Below are 14,575 nucleotides of genomic sequence, written 5' to 3'. Positions count from 1 at the left end.
AAAATACTTAGAATATTTTTTTTCTTCAATATGCGTGGCAACTACTTGACAATTCTTACTTTGTCCGTCTTAAAATATATATTTGACAACCCTTAATCTTAACATTCAATACAATTATCTTCAACAAACCATAAAATACCTAACTTGGAAGAAATTTTTCACATTCACACCACCGTAAACAACGCCTCGGTAAATTCTAGATTAATCTACATTCAATTTCCTAAAGGACCCGGGCATTCCTAAATACTCTTCGTTGAACTTTGAGGAATTGCGTCGAGACTCGTCAGCTACCAATTTGTCGCTGTCTTTTATTATCTGTCTGGCTTCTTCAGTTCTCAGCGATTCTTTCCATTGTTCTAGAATACATTTTAATTATGGTTAGTTATCAAATATTAATAGACGCATCACACAATAATTATAAGTTTTAATCAACGAGTAATAACTTGATTCGAATTTCGTTTCAATTTCCATATTATCAGGACCCTTCCAGTCCCTTGCACATTGCTTAAATCCTACAAACAATAGAAGCTTGTGTTATATTGACTCAAAACGGGCAAAAACTTCATAGTGATCAAGGCCCAAGTTTGTAGTAAAAAATGGCCCTGACCATATAATTGTAATATAAAACGCTAGAGTGCAATTATATAGAACGTAGCGAACAAAATAGTTATTATGACTACATTTACTTTAAACTTATATGTTTAGTTTAGATACCTGCTAATTTAGATAAGCTCGGGCCATCCCCTTCGTAGTCCTTAGGTAGTATTTCTTTTGGGATATGCTTATGTAGGTCCGCATATGAATTATGCACGTGAAGCCGCCTGGCTACCTTTTCTTTAAGACCTTGCTTTATGAGAGAAACAATCCTGTCCACGAAGGACGGCGCATTCAGTAAGTGAATGCCTTTTATTTTTGTACCGAAACCTTCCTGAAAAATTAAATGGATTCCTATTTATTGGAGGATTTATTCTAGCATGAGCTGGTGCATTTCAGTTATTATGCTTACGACAATTATATGGTAAAAATACAATTGCTATCGGCCGCACAAAAGCAATTATGATATCGTTTGTATTAAGTCATGCGTGATTGTGAAGACAAATAAAATAATTATAGACATCTTGGTAGGTTTTTAAATTACAGAAATTATCGTTTCATACAACAACCGACAGTTTTATTGTGTTATTGGACTAATTTTCATTGTTTCTTGCACAATATTAATAAAATTTTTGTTTTTTTTTTCTCTTCTTTTTTGATTTATTGCATGTTTCTGTTTTCTATTATGATCTGTTGTGTGTGTGTATGTCTGTGTCAAGATAAATGATTTACTTTCTTTGTCTTTCTTTCTAAAATAATTCAATGGCATTGACGAACTTCGTGTATTAATTGAATCACCATTTTTATGTGAGCTAAAATATAACTAAAATTTTAACAAACGATACCAATAACTACGCATTTTCTTTTATTACTACTGCCGATAAAAAAATTTTGAAAAACAAATTATATTTAATGAGCATCCTTGAAACGATACCTTTTTTAAATCGTGCGTAAGTTACACTATAAGGTAATTAATAATCTCATAAATTAAGATCTTGTCTTTAGTTACCCTTGAACCGAGCCATTGTTTTGTGTTATTTTGTTTTACTTATGTGTGTAAATAAACACATTATAGGAACATATTTTTTTTTTACTGTCGTGAACATTGTAGTAAAAATACAGTTTTACTTATTAAACAATCACAATTGTAGTTAGATACATATTGATTAAAACGGTGAAGAAAAACATCGTGAGGAAACCGGCATGTCCAAGAATCAAAAGTTCGACGACATTTGACATCTGCCAACCCGCACTTGGCCAGTGTGGTGGATTATGGCCTGTACCCGCATAGGAGGCCTATTTGCCAGCAGTGGGAACGTGTATGGGCTGATGATGATGATGATTATGACATATTGATTACGTTATTCAGGTTTACTATAAAATAGCTTTAAGCGGATATAATTATGACAGTAGGTAACGTTGCGAATGGTCAACATGAAGCATGTAATCACACTAAAAGTGAAAGTTTGTTTGTTTTGATGTTTGTCCGTCGATCACGATGAAACTTCTTAACGAATTTTGATGAAATTTGTTATACCGACAGGGTATGAGCTGACGTGGGTGATGGGATACTTTTTATCCCGATTAAATGCTTCCTTGGAATAAATAGGAATCCAACAGGAAGGAAGAATATAAATAGAAAGGAAGGATATCCGGGCGGAGCCGAGACGTGCTTCTAGTATAAGATAAGAAAATAAACTTACTGTACACAACACTTCTGCTTTCTTCACCAGTATAGGGTTCACTTTTGTAAGCAGTCCAATGTGAATATTCGATAGATCGATGATATATCTCTCCGATAAACAATAGTCATAGTGTAGCCTGTATTCTCCTATCTAGGAAGTGAAAATATGATTTAAAATATACAAAATGCTTGTTGAAAATGGCATGCAAATCTTGATTGATTATTTACATTTTAACACATTTGTACAAAATAATTAATGTAAAAAATAATAAATTACGTTTTTACATCAAAAATTCATAGATTTTAGAACATATTTTTTCTATTAAAAAATTAAAACTATTTATATGTATTGCGCTTGTTTTTTTTTTTGCAAGATTCGAAGAGATATCCAATTTTCTGATGTACACCCGGCTGTCAGCTGTCACTCATTCATTTAAGAGCGTTATAAATTTATGAGCATCGTTTCCTATTCTACCAGCTTCCTAGATTGTGGGCATACATAGTACCTTTATGTATGAGTGGGTGGGTGGTTATTCATCTTGGACAAAGCCTGTCGTATAATTACAATACAACTTCACTTTAGGTTAGTGCGTTTAATTGTTCAATTATCAGCCAAGCCACAGGAATGTGTTTGGAAATCTAACTTTCTTTTTATATAGTGTGAGAATCCGACATAACCCACGGCTCCCAGGAATGGAGCCGTGGGTTATGTCGGATTCTTACCGACCAAAACCCCACTGTGATCCGTCGAGCCGCTTAAAATCCATCCGCGACCCCCTCGGCGGCTGCCCGTTTCCGGACCAGGCGCATAATTAGAGCGGTTGGAATCTCTAACTACCCAATACCTTAGCTAGCGAAAGGAGCTTACCATAAACGCATATCGAAAGTATGATAATAAGCTAAATTGTTCTAATTTTTCCGATGAAAATTGTGTCACCATCACCCTCGATTGGTCCATTTTATACAGCTTTGGGAGTGGTACGTAGAGTCTGTAAATAGTGTGTTTTTATTTAATACGAACAGAATAAAAAATAATGCTATCATCATATATTTTCTATGCTAATAATGCTAAGTCTAATATATAATAGTAAATAAATTCTAATAGTTATATACAAAAATATACACATATCTATATTCTTTGGTTATCAGGTAGTTATTTAGTGTAAAATATAAACCGTATTATGTTATTTACTTTAACATGGAGATGTAATCAATTGTAGACAATAATCAATAGTAAAAAAATAAAAATAAAAAACTGTCTATTATCTACGACTGGAGACGTTGATTAAAGATTATTAAATAGATATTCCTATATCATAGGACATTATGAATATCAATCACTTTACAATTGAAAACTTCATAAGATATACAGGATAAGATAAAATTAACATTTGCTATTAGGAGCTTATCATTAGTATCCCCGCGTGAAATGAAATTTATTGCCCCCTTAACAAATTAACATAGCAATATTTTTCATTCACATTTCAAAGGCGCAATATATTAAGGCATTAGTCTAGAATTAATAATACAAAGCATTTCTTAATAATCTATGCTAGAGTGCCTTGCTACAATGAAAACCTGAGCTTGGTAGATAATAGCATGCACAATATAATTTACTTACATTTCTAAAACTTATAACCTACATACTAGGACCAGATAATAAATAAAAAGTATAGATACTTAAAATTATGTGTTTTATATAATTTCAGCACAATTTTCATCTCAAAGAGTGGCGTTTCTTATTTTGAATTATATTATTATAACACTTATTATAAAAAGTATTGTAGATGCTTTAATAGGAAAAATATTGTAAAACGTTTTAAAAAAATAATGAAATTTAGTCTGTATTTCCACCCAGTTCCAAATGTTAAATGTCACTAGAATATCAGTCGGATTATCTGTAATTTGAGTCCTGACTCTCCCACTTACACTGGATATGGTACAGTCTCTCTGTTGGGTGAAGCCATTAACAAAGAGAACAAGAAGCTAAAACTCGATCTGTACTGACTCGATTGTACACAAAGGTTATTAATAAATAAGAATAAAATTTACCCATATTCCCAAAGCGTTTCAAATTCCTCCACGCTTCTGTTCATACACAGCTCGGGCATCATAGCTCTTGACGTGAACATTTTGTCGATTTTAATCTTTGTGGCTTCCACTGATCCTCGAGACAGAATCAGTATCCTTTCTAAAATATTACGATCTGAAATAAAATTTTATTGTATTAATTATCAATTGGGTGTATGTTTATGCTATATAATTGGAAACATTCTGCAAGTGTACTCATCTTATTAATTTATTTATTGAAACTTTATTTTTACAAACAAACTAACAATGGCAGTTGTATTTAATATTTTTGGACGAACAGTTCAGATTCATTCTATAACATATTAAATATATTATCAAAATTTTCGTGTGAGTGAAGACATTTAATGTTGTAAAAGATTTATTTAATTAACATATAACTTTACGATTTGTTTTGTTGCATTATCTATGAACATAATAACATTATAGAAATAATCAAATGAAAAAGCATTATATATAAGAGATTTTTTCATTAAACTCATTGTTCAAATAAATAAAGGCATGGCCATCATGTAACAATGCCGAAACGGAATTTTATCGTCGGGGAAACTTTTCCTGTAAACTTACTTAATGCTTTGCAAGCCTCTGATAAATGGTCTTGTTTCTTGCACCATTCGTCTATAAGGTCTAGACTTTCCGTTATTCTTTTAGCATCATTAATCCCATAAAACTCTCTTGCCTTAATAACGTCGTCGACTGATATTTCTATCAACGGATGGTGTTGTAGTGTTTCCATTGTAACTGGAAAATTAATATGTTAGCAAATTTGTTGATTTACGTATTAGTGGTACAACAATTATTGTCTCGTATGGACTCCTGCTGCAGGTTCATAATATTATGTATAAAAAACAAAGCCACAATAAGTAATTTGTGTTACAATATTTGTTTTATTTTTGCTCACCCACCAGTTCTATTTATTTTACTTTTATTGTTAAGGTTGCCTGGTAAAAAATGCTACCTAATAATCAGGAGTATAAAGAAATTGTAATTATATTCTAATGTGATTGCAGGCAACACATAACACCCCTATTAATCAAACACAAGAAAATACTAACTACCCCTATTAATTTTATTATATAATTCGCTGTGACCGTTTCATAGAACATTTAAAATTAGTTGAAAACTTATTTTGGGCTATATATACCACTACACAAGCTTTAAAACAAATTGTAGACGTCGAGTCGTCAAGTCGAGGACAACGCACTTATACTATATTTTGTAATTCCAAGAGCTATTGTGTAAGACATACATCAATCGGATTTTCTATTTAAATTATACACTAAATTATAGTTCAAAAAGCGCAAAACATACCGTAGAATTATAACCTTTTCAAAGAGTTAATACAAATATAACCTTATTATTTCTAGATTCACTCTGAGCAGTTAGCAAAATATGATAATATAATTAACAATTTTTTTATTGTTTGTCACCTACCTTTTTATATATACAGGCATTAAATCAGTAACAGATTTAATTATAAACTGTATATAATATCAGCGATGTATGAAGGACCTTCTATCGGAAATCATATAGGTCGATCATATCCAATAGTATTAAATTACTGCTTGTATTGATATACGATATGGAATTTACATTATTAAGTGTTTGATCAATAAAGACAAGTATCTAAGGTTCAAAATAATCGTCAAGTTATGTGAAGTGATATCTAAAGAAGAAGAAAATCTAAATGTATGAAGTAATTTGGGAAGAATTCATTGAAGAAGTTAACAAACTCCATGTTTACTCTGGGAATGAATAAAATAATAGAAAAATATGAAAACGAATGCAGGCTTTTGTGTTTCAGTTTCAAAAATGGACTCCGAAGTTTGATATAATAATAAGGTGTGTTTTAGAATTCGGTTGGACTTTTGACTGGAGACATAAAGGCCTTATGAGGTTCATTGTTGACCAAAATAATATATTATTCGAAAACTAGCAGTTTAGTGACTTTTAAGAATACTTATGGATTACCGAATATCAACAGAGACATTGAAGAAATTTCATAATTGCAAGAAAATTCAATCTATATCCAACATGCCACCTTTTGAAACGTATATCCTTATGTCATTAAATTTAAAATGAAATTACAAATATTATGTATTTCAATTTAAGAGAAGTCACTGTCTTCTGAGATACAGGTACACCTAGTTCAGAAGGCAGAGCATCATTGTGAATTTAATATTTGTCCTTGCTAATAAATAAATATTATTATATTATTATTATTGTTATAGAAATATAATTTCATTAAAATTAAAACATGGACGATTACATGCTATGACGTTTCACGATCGAATAAAATTCATAATTGCAAAAACATAATATAAATATACGAACGCTATTGCAGCAAATATGTACACGGACATTTACTTCATATTTCTACATGTTTATTATTAATATAGTTAAAATGACCCGCGCGGTCAAGGAAAAATAGATGTAAGTCTGCTCTATTTTATAATATAATTAAGCCAAGGTTAATGCCATAGTTCCATGCACGTGATATGTATTTTATTTAAACTAAACCAAGAAGAAATAAACGACCAATTCTGTGTAATGTTCATTGTTATGTTTTAAGTGGCTATTTCAAATTCTAACTCACTTTTATCTGACACTAGTTTGAAGTGAACACATAATTTTATTTAGATTCGCAATAGAAGCATACACTGTGATAAAATATAATTTTCATGCATCATTCCCCTATTTTTAATACTTACACTATAGTTATAGGTTGAGGTGTGTTAGTCAAAATAATTTATACATAACCGAATCACATCAAGATCTGTGAAGTCGTTTTCAAGTTAAGAATGGAGAAACATTGAATCGTAATTTTTAAATAGGTACATAATATGTATGTGTAGTATTTGACCTAGACGACGCTATTACACATATTTATGCGTCATCAAAAACGTTTATTTGCAAGTTATTAGTGTTTGTGTCAAATAAAACTCCCATCTTTATTGAATGTTTGTACGGTAATGGACTTTATAACGTTATTTTATTGATAAACAACACATGCCAATCTTGCTTTATTCAAGTAAATATTTAAGTTGCACTTAGATAAATTGAATATACGTCATTAATTTATAAAATAACCCTTAACCGCCCTGATATAGTCAGCAATAGGCCAAATTTTGAATGGGACCACATGGGAAGCACCACCTTTCAAATAAAAAAAAGTGTAATAAAAATCGGTTCACCCAGTAAAATGTTGTGAGGTAACAAACACAAAAATATAGTCGATTTAAAAAGAGTATAGGTATATTATGTAGGCTAATTTAAAATAATTGTTTTCTTAAACAAAGTTCGCCGAAAGAGGTATCTAAATTTTTAAGTAGAATGAAATGACAAGTATTCCTCTGTAAATCGAAAGAAACCTAAAAAAAAATTGAATTAAAAAACCTTTGTTTATCCGTCGTATTAATTAAATAAAAATAAAAAAAAAACTAACGTTTTTCGGTTAAAGTGTGGACACGGCTTTTTTATTATTGTGTAAAATAATGCCTTAAATATTAGATATTTCATCTTTCTATCAGCTGTAATAATAACCGTGTTCCAGAAATCCCTAGTAATATTATCAATGCGAAAGTAACTTCGTCTCTCTGTCCATCTGTATGCCTGTCTGATCTAATCTATTATTCCGTGTAATCAAAATTACATCGATCCTTCTAGAATATGAATTAACTGAACGGTGTACTAAACTAATTAATTATAATCATTAATTTACGACGTTAATTAATTGATATTGATTGACGTTTACATGATTTAGTTATCTGTCAGCACAAAGTGGTTATATAGAGTGGAATGAATTATTATAAGAATTATTTTTTTAATATGCAATCGTTCTATGTAACTTGAAACTGACACCATTTCAATATTTTTGTATATATATGTGGATAATGTCGTGGGTTATACATTCGTGAATTTAATTGTTTAAGTCCTTTGTTTATTTTAATGTGTAACTGTTTTTGTCCCAAATAAAGAAAAATGAAAATAAAATAAAGTGGAATTTATGGTTAGGAATGAATAACTTATTATAAATAATGTGGAAATTAAATTTAATTTTTAGTTTTATAGCATTGAAATGCTTTATAAATGAGAAATTTTGAAAGAATAGAAAAAAATTGATCACGAGGCAGGATTCGAACCTGCGTTTCTTGCCTAACCGTAGCAACGCCTAGCCTCTCGGCCACCCGTGATCAAAATTTCTCATCAATGTGGAAATTAAACAAATACCGCGAATTTTAAACCTCCTGAGTCGAACTTCGTAAAAAAGATCTACATTATTACATTATTTATACCAAAAATTGATGTATAAAATGTACAAAACATTTTTTTTTTCTTCAGTATTTCAACCACAATTTACATTATTTTCATAGTTTTCTTTTAAGTAAGTTTAAGTTTTAAAAAAGGTTTAAGAGGTTTCTAGAAGAACAATGCCACATAAATAATAAAACACAAAATAAACACTAAACTACGCAATACAAGACTTACCTGTCCTTTAACAAGGTAACCAACTGAGTACGCTAGTTCTAAACAAATGTCGTTTGATGTATATCTATACAGTTTACTTTTCTAGGCTGTAGCAATTATCAAAGAATGTCATATGGTGTAGACGTGCTATAGGGTTTCATGCCTTCTTAACTGCCCTATCATCTATGGAATCATAAAAGAAGCAAATCATAAACAAAGGAAGCGCTAGAATTAAGTTATGCCTTAAAATCTATACAGTTTTCAATTAGTTTAGTTACGTGATAAAATTTACATGTTCATGCAAAAGAATCAAAATTTCGACGACATGTGTCAAATCGCACATGGCCAGCTTCAACGGCCTTTTAAGACGTCCACTGTTGGATATAGGCCTCCCCCAAAGATTTCCAAATCGACCGATCACCAGCAGCCTGAGTCCAGCGTCTCCCTGTCACATGGCCAGCGTGGTGGATAAATCGGGCTATAAATTAGTTACTAGAAAGCATGAAACTTTCTAATATATGAATTTAAATCCCACTTAAATGTATAATACACTTTAAAGCTCGTAATACATAATCTTTGCTTCGTGTCGAAGTTTCTTAGTAAAATAAGTATCTAAAGGAAGATTGTAAACAAACCACTACGCTACCATCATTTACAATAATGTGTGAAACATATTAAACAAACTAATTCTTTTCATTGCAAATGTGATCTTATATATGTCATTTCTATTCACTGAAGAAATGTATTTATATTATATCCGAAATATTTACAGTAACCAAACTTTACTTTGATCAAAGGAAACTCGTATGTCCAATATTTCCCTCGTAAAAAGTATACATGAGTACACTATTGAATAATATATGACGTTATATTACTTCGAGAAACCTTATAATAGGACGTTATCAACACCTTACATAGGATAAGTCAATTAACTTCTATGTATTAAAGATGTACTAATCGATATCTGGAATCTACCAGTTTTGATAAATAATACTTATTGTAATATTTAGACATCTTATTAAAATTAAAAGTAGTTCTCGCATATGTAATACAAAATAAAAATTCTATCATTTTCTACTGCAATTAAAACAGATTATAAATATATCCATATAAGATAAATCGCGGATACTAAATGACTTGATGACTTGAGGCAAGCTGCAGTGATGATTGGTAAATCTCGGCTAAAACCGTTTAAACTAAATGTTCATGTTAACACGTCTTTAAACATTACGTTTCATAGGTTTCGTGGTTTAGTAATGATTATAAAGTTAACCAAATTTAAGTAATAATATATCTAAATTTAATTATACCTACCCTTCCCAGTCCTTTCCTTTATTCCTCTCCCTTTCCTAATCCCTTTCCAATTTGAAGTTGGCAATCCATTTGTAGAGGCGTAAGGCTGATTGCAGACCTTACGCCTCTCCTAATGTTCATGAGGGGTGGTAGCGCTTACCATCAGGCGACCCACCAGCTCCATTACCGACTATGGCATAAAAAAACTCGGTTCGTTAACTACTGATTAACGCCTTTAAATAAAGCGTCAAAATCTTTTTTCTCTTCTTCGATACCTATCTTATTTTTATACTACCTTAACATACTATTTTTTTGTCGGGTGAACAACTGAGCTGGTGGTTCACCTCTTGATTAGCGATAACAACTTCTCATAAACATTCGCAGCGGTAGCGCATCTACGAAAGCGTTTGTTTATTTATTTATAATTATAATTAAAACGGTTTTACATCAATAACATCAATTATTACATTATATAACATCTCACTTAAATTTATAAATAATATATATGACACAATTACAATTAAATACATTACATAATAACAATTACATTGCCCGCTTTTAAGGGATAATGGAAAATGATTGACAACAAATAGGAGAATAGTCTAGCAAGGGTGAGGAAAGGAAACGGGACTCCGGGGCAACCTTCTTTTTCAGTTGGTTAAAAATCAGTACGTACAAACTCAATGAAGTAACTTCTAAGCTGAAAGAATATTGTATAGTAAAATATACTTGAAGATATAACCCTTTGATTAAGAGTTATACTATTCTTAATTTTATTTCCAAAGTTTAATAACAAATTACAGCAATTTCCCTTCTGTTCGCAAACTCTTTAAATTGGTTAACACTTTTTATCCTAAAAAGTTTGGGGAAACATAGCATCAAGGTAAATAAGATCACTGAATAAAATATTACTTTTAACGAGTTTATTCCAATTTACAAAGTGAAAGTGCTGATTTTGTAGGAGGATATTTTTTTAAATGTTCAATACAGTTTTATTAGCTTTTTATTTGATACAATCGTGTTTGGCGTTGTGTTGTTGAGGAGATTTTCGTTTTAGACATGTTGAATAAATTTTAGATTTATATAAGGCTTCTGATTTCAATTAATTGACTAAAATCAAACAGCGTGCAGAAATCACATAGATGTATAGTTTAGAATAAGGAACCAAAAGTCTCAATGATATATCTTATCCTACGAATATTATAAATGCGAAAGTTTGTAAGGATGTGTATTTGTTGCTCTTTCACGCAACGCTACAGAGCCGATTGCAACGAAATTTGGTACGTAGACAGCTGGACAACTGGAATAACGTATAGGCAACTTTTTATCCCTGCATATAGGCAACTTTATATTCCTACGGGATACTGACTTATGCGGGTGAAACCGCGGGGCGCAGCTAGTTGTTACATATGGTAGATTATTAAAGTTCTCATAGGCGGTGTTTCTAATGTAGGATTAATAAACGAAATTAGGAATAAGGTATGAAAATGATGATGTTAATGAATTTAATTTATACAGGCTAAACAGTAACATCAAATTCATTTGAAAAACATGATAAAATTATATGAAAAGACTTCATAAGACTTGTAAAATATCTTAAATTGTCACCTTTTTCAACTGACTTCCATGAAAGAAGGTGATTAATTCGACTACATTTTATGACACAGGATGAACCGATTTTTAAGATATTTTATTTTAATTTAGGGTCTTGCTGTCTATGTGGTGCCCTTCAGATCTGGTCTAGTTCTGACAATTTGAAGGTAGTTTTAGTTTTTTGTTAAAACAGCTATTCTATAACCTAAATCTGCTTATTTGAATTAATCGTAATGCTCGCCATCCAGTATTTGTAAGTACAAATATAAAACCCAAAATAAACCATCCCAAAAGCTTTATTTAGCAAACTCCAATTAGTGTAAATATAAAATTTTCTTTGTGAATAACTCTTTACGAAACGAAATTTACACCTCTTAGTAATTAAGATAATGCCTTTAACAAAGATTCCGTCGAAACATTTCTTTCAAAATAAAGGGCCAAAATTTGTGTATTACGAAATTGTGTTGTAACAATGTTATCAGGGAAAACATTGTTAAGTACAAGTCATGACTTAGCTAACTTTATGATTAAGGTACAAAAGAAAGGTTATAATTTATTACATCAGTGGACAATATCTTTTAGTCTTCCGAAAAATATGAAAGTGCAGTGTCCATGTGAATTAATTACGTATTATGTAAAATTATAACTTTCTAACGCCTCAGACTGCATCTGTTTAAAACGGTACCTTTTTACAACCACTTGTTTTTTAAAGAAACATGTTTATAATACCAGCTATCGCCAGATTAACTGGGATAAATATACAAACGGACAAACATAAAATGCAACAAACGTTTTCATTGTATTCTGGTATCGCATTTAAACAAATATGTTTTAGTAACATATAACAGCATTGAAATCATATGTAAATAGTAATTCTATAGACAAGAAATAACATGAAAATTAATAAATAAAAAAACAAATTTTTATCCAAATTAAATGTTTGATCCTGAAGTCTGTCAAATGAAGTACCTATTACTGTTAAATTATGTTACATATAAGAGTTGCAGAGTGCAGTGTAGTTACAGGTGCATATTGATAAACAAATAAATAAATAATAAGTGATTAGAATTTAACATTTGGGTTTAAATTTTCACTTTTCTTTTCTACACTTCATTCATTACGTCACCAACTAATTTGTCGGACAACGCTTCACGTTTACATTTATCGAAAGTTATTCTTGATTCATAATCTCCAGAACGAAGATTTTATCAAAATAATTTTGTGTCGAAACAACTCAGGTGTAAGTCGTCTGAATAATAAAGGATAACCGTTTTATGCTAATTGCTGGTCTGCAAACGTAACGAAGGGATAAAAAGCTAATTTATCGTCCTAGCTGAGTGTTAACTGAGGCGCGAGAAATTTTTATTTGCCCGCCTTACTTTTTCGGCTGTCTGAGTTTAGTAATTAACGGCGTTTATTTTATTTAAATGGATCCGTTAATAAATTTGTATAATGGCAGAGGTACATAGGGCGTACCTGATACCTGCTTTTGTAATGTGGATAACTTTATAATGGGAGTTGAGAATTCTTATTGTTCGTAAAATATAACAAGCTTTTGCATTGATCGAGTCACTTATTTGAAACAACAAGTAGAAATTTTATAAAAAAGAGATATCATACACCAGGGATTGCTGCGAAGTCTGTTTGTGAAGAGATTTTACACCGCTTTCTTTGGCTGATAATGAAAATGATTACATAATAGTCTAGCAAATAGCAATTTCAAACGTCTGACGGGCATATATGAGTTATGACTCGTTTTAGTCAAAAACTCCGAAAATACATTAAATAGGCTTAACATATTGAAAGGGTTTGATGATGATCCAGTGGAGGGAAAATACACGTAAGACAATAGGAATATTTTAAAATTTATGTATTTATTAGTATTAAAAATGTAGATATTTTATTATCTTTATTATTTGTATTTGTCTGTCATTTATTCGTATAATACGTATATTATTTACTAATATACTGTTTTTACTGACCCGTGATAATTTCAGATTCAGTTGAAATATCAGAAATTTTGTATTTACTTATGTTGTCACAAATTCTATAGTCTTTAATTTCTCATTTATATAGCATTTCAATGCAACAAAAGTAAAAATTCAAATTAACAAACATTGATAAATCGACGCTGAGCCACGGTTGGCACTATAAAAATTTATATATTTAAAAATAAACTAACTAGAAATAATACCAGCCACAAAATGAAACTTTCTGGTCTTCAAAATCAAAACTATTCATTCTTCTTGCTAATGTCGAGTGTAAACTCGCATACATTAGAATCTCTCAAGGAGCTAGAGCAAGAATGAAAATTAAATGCGCCGCGTCGTAATGGAGTAGCAATTTCGTAAATAAATTGTGTTAAAGTACACTGAAGATATAGCCAAGAGGTTTACGTGAATTACTTGTATATTATATATTACATACGAAAACAGATTGTCACTACTCAGTACTCGCTGTGTACTATTCGAAATAAATAAAACTTTAGGAATTACTATAAAGTATTTCTTGAAGAATGCTATAAAAATCCACCGGCAATGAACAGTCGCAGAGGTGGCTATATTTTTTTCTTTGAGAGGTAAAGGATAGAGAAAGGATTGACTACTGGAAAGAAGGAATGGGAAGGGAGCACGAAAGCGGCCTCACGGCTCCCCCACTCACCGTACTAAACACAATAGCATGCTACTAATTCACGTCAGTCTTCTGTATGTGTTTTTAATACTGTCAAATTATTATACTGTTAGATTATGAATCAAGCTACACAAAACTAAGGATATGTTATATATTACTAGCTGCACCCGGCAAACGCTGTTCTGCCTTACTCTTATCGTTTAGTGGTATGAAAAATAGATGTTA

The 14,575-nt window shown here is 30.9% G+C and overlaps 1 protein-coding gene across 1 annotated transcript; it reads right to left on the bottom strand.

Moving 5' to 3' along the window:
* Window positions 1-24: 24 nt before the first annotated feature.
* Window positions 25-8,916, bottom strand: LOC119834639. Its single transcript, XM_038359061.1, has 7 exons — window positions 8,855-8,916; window positions 4,934-5,107; window positions 4,331-4,484; window positions 3,147-3,267; window positions 2,298-2,429; window positions 715-928; window positions 25-356 (listed from the first exon to the last, which is right to left on the bottom strand). Exons 2-7 carry the CDS (start codon window positions 5,100-5,102, stop codon window positions 202-204), a joined length of 945 nt encoding a protein of 314 aa, XP_038214989.1. The 5' UTR covers window positions 5,103-5,107; window positions 8,855-8,916; the 3' UTR covers window positions 25-201.
* Between the last annotated feature and the right edge of the window lie 5,659 nt (window positions 8,917-14,575).

This window comes from Zerene cesonia, chromosome 2, assembly GCF_012273895.1.
Source record: "Zerene cesonia ecotype Mississippi chromosome 2, Zerene_cesonia_1.1, whole genome shotgun sequence".
Lineage (NCBI taxonomy): Eukaryota > Metazoa > Arthropoda > Insecta > Lepidoptera > Pieridae > Zerene > Zerene cesonia.
This window is presented reverse-complemented; position numbering and strand designations above follow the sequence as displayed.

Excerpts from the sequence above, each read along its gene's own strand:
- LOC119834639 (XM_038359061.1), bottom strand. The coding sequence starts at position 5,102 with ATGGAAACACTACAACACCATCCGTTGATAGAAATATCAGTCGACGAC. Across the intron at positions 4,485-4,933 it reads AGAGGCTTGCAAAGCATTAA|ATCGTAATATTTTAGAAAGG; the intron begins GTAAGTTTACAG and ends ATTTTATTTCAG. Across the intron at positions 929-2,297 it reads AAGCAGAAGTGTTGTGTACA|GAAGGTTTCGGTACAAAAAT; the intron begins GTAAGTTTATTT and ends TTAATTTTTCAG.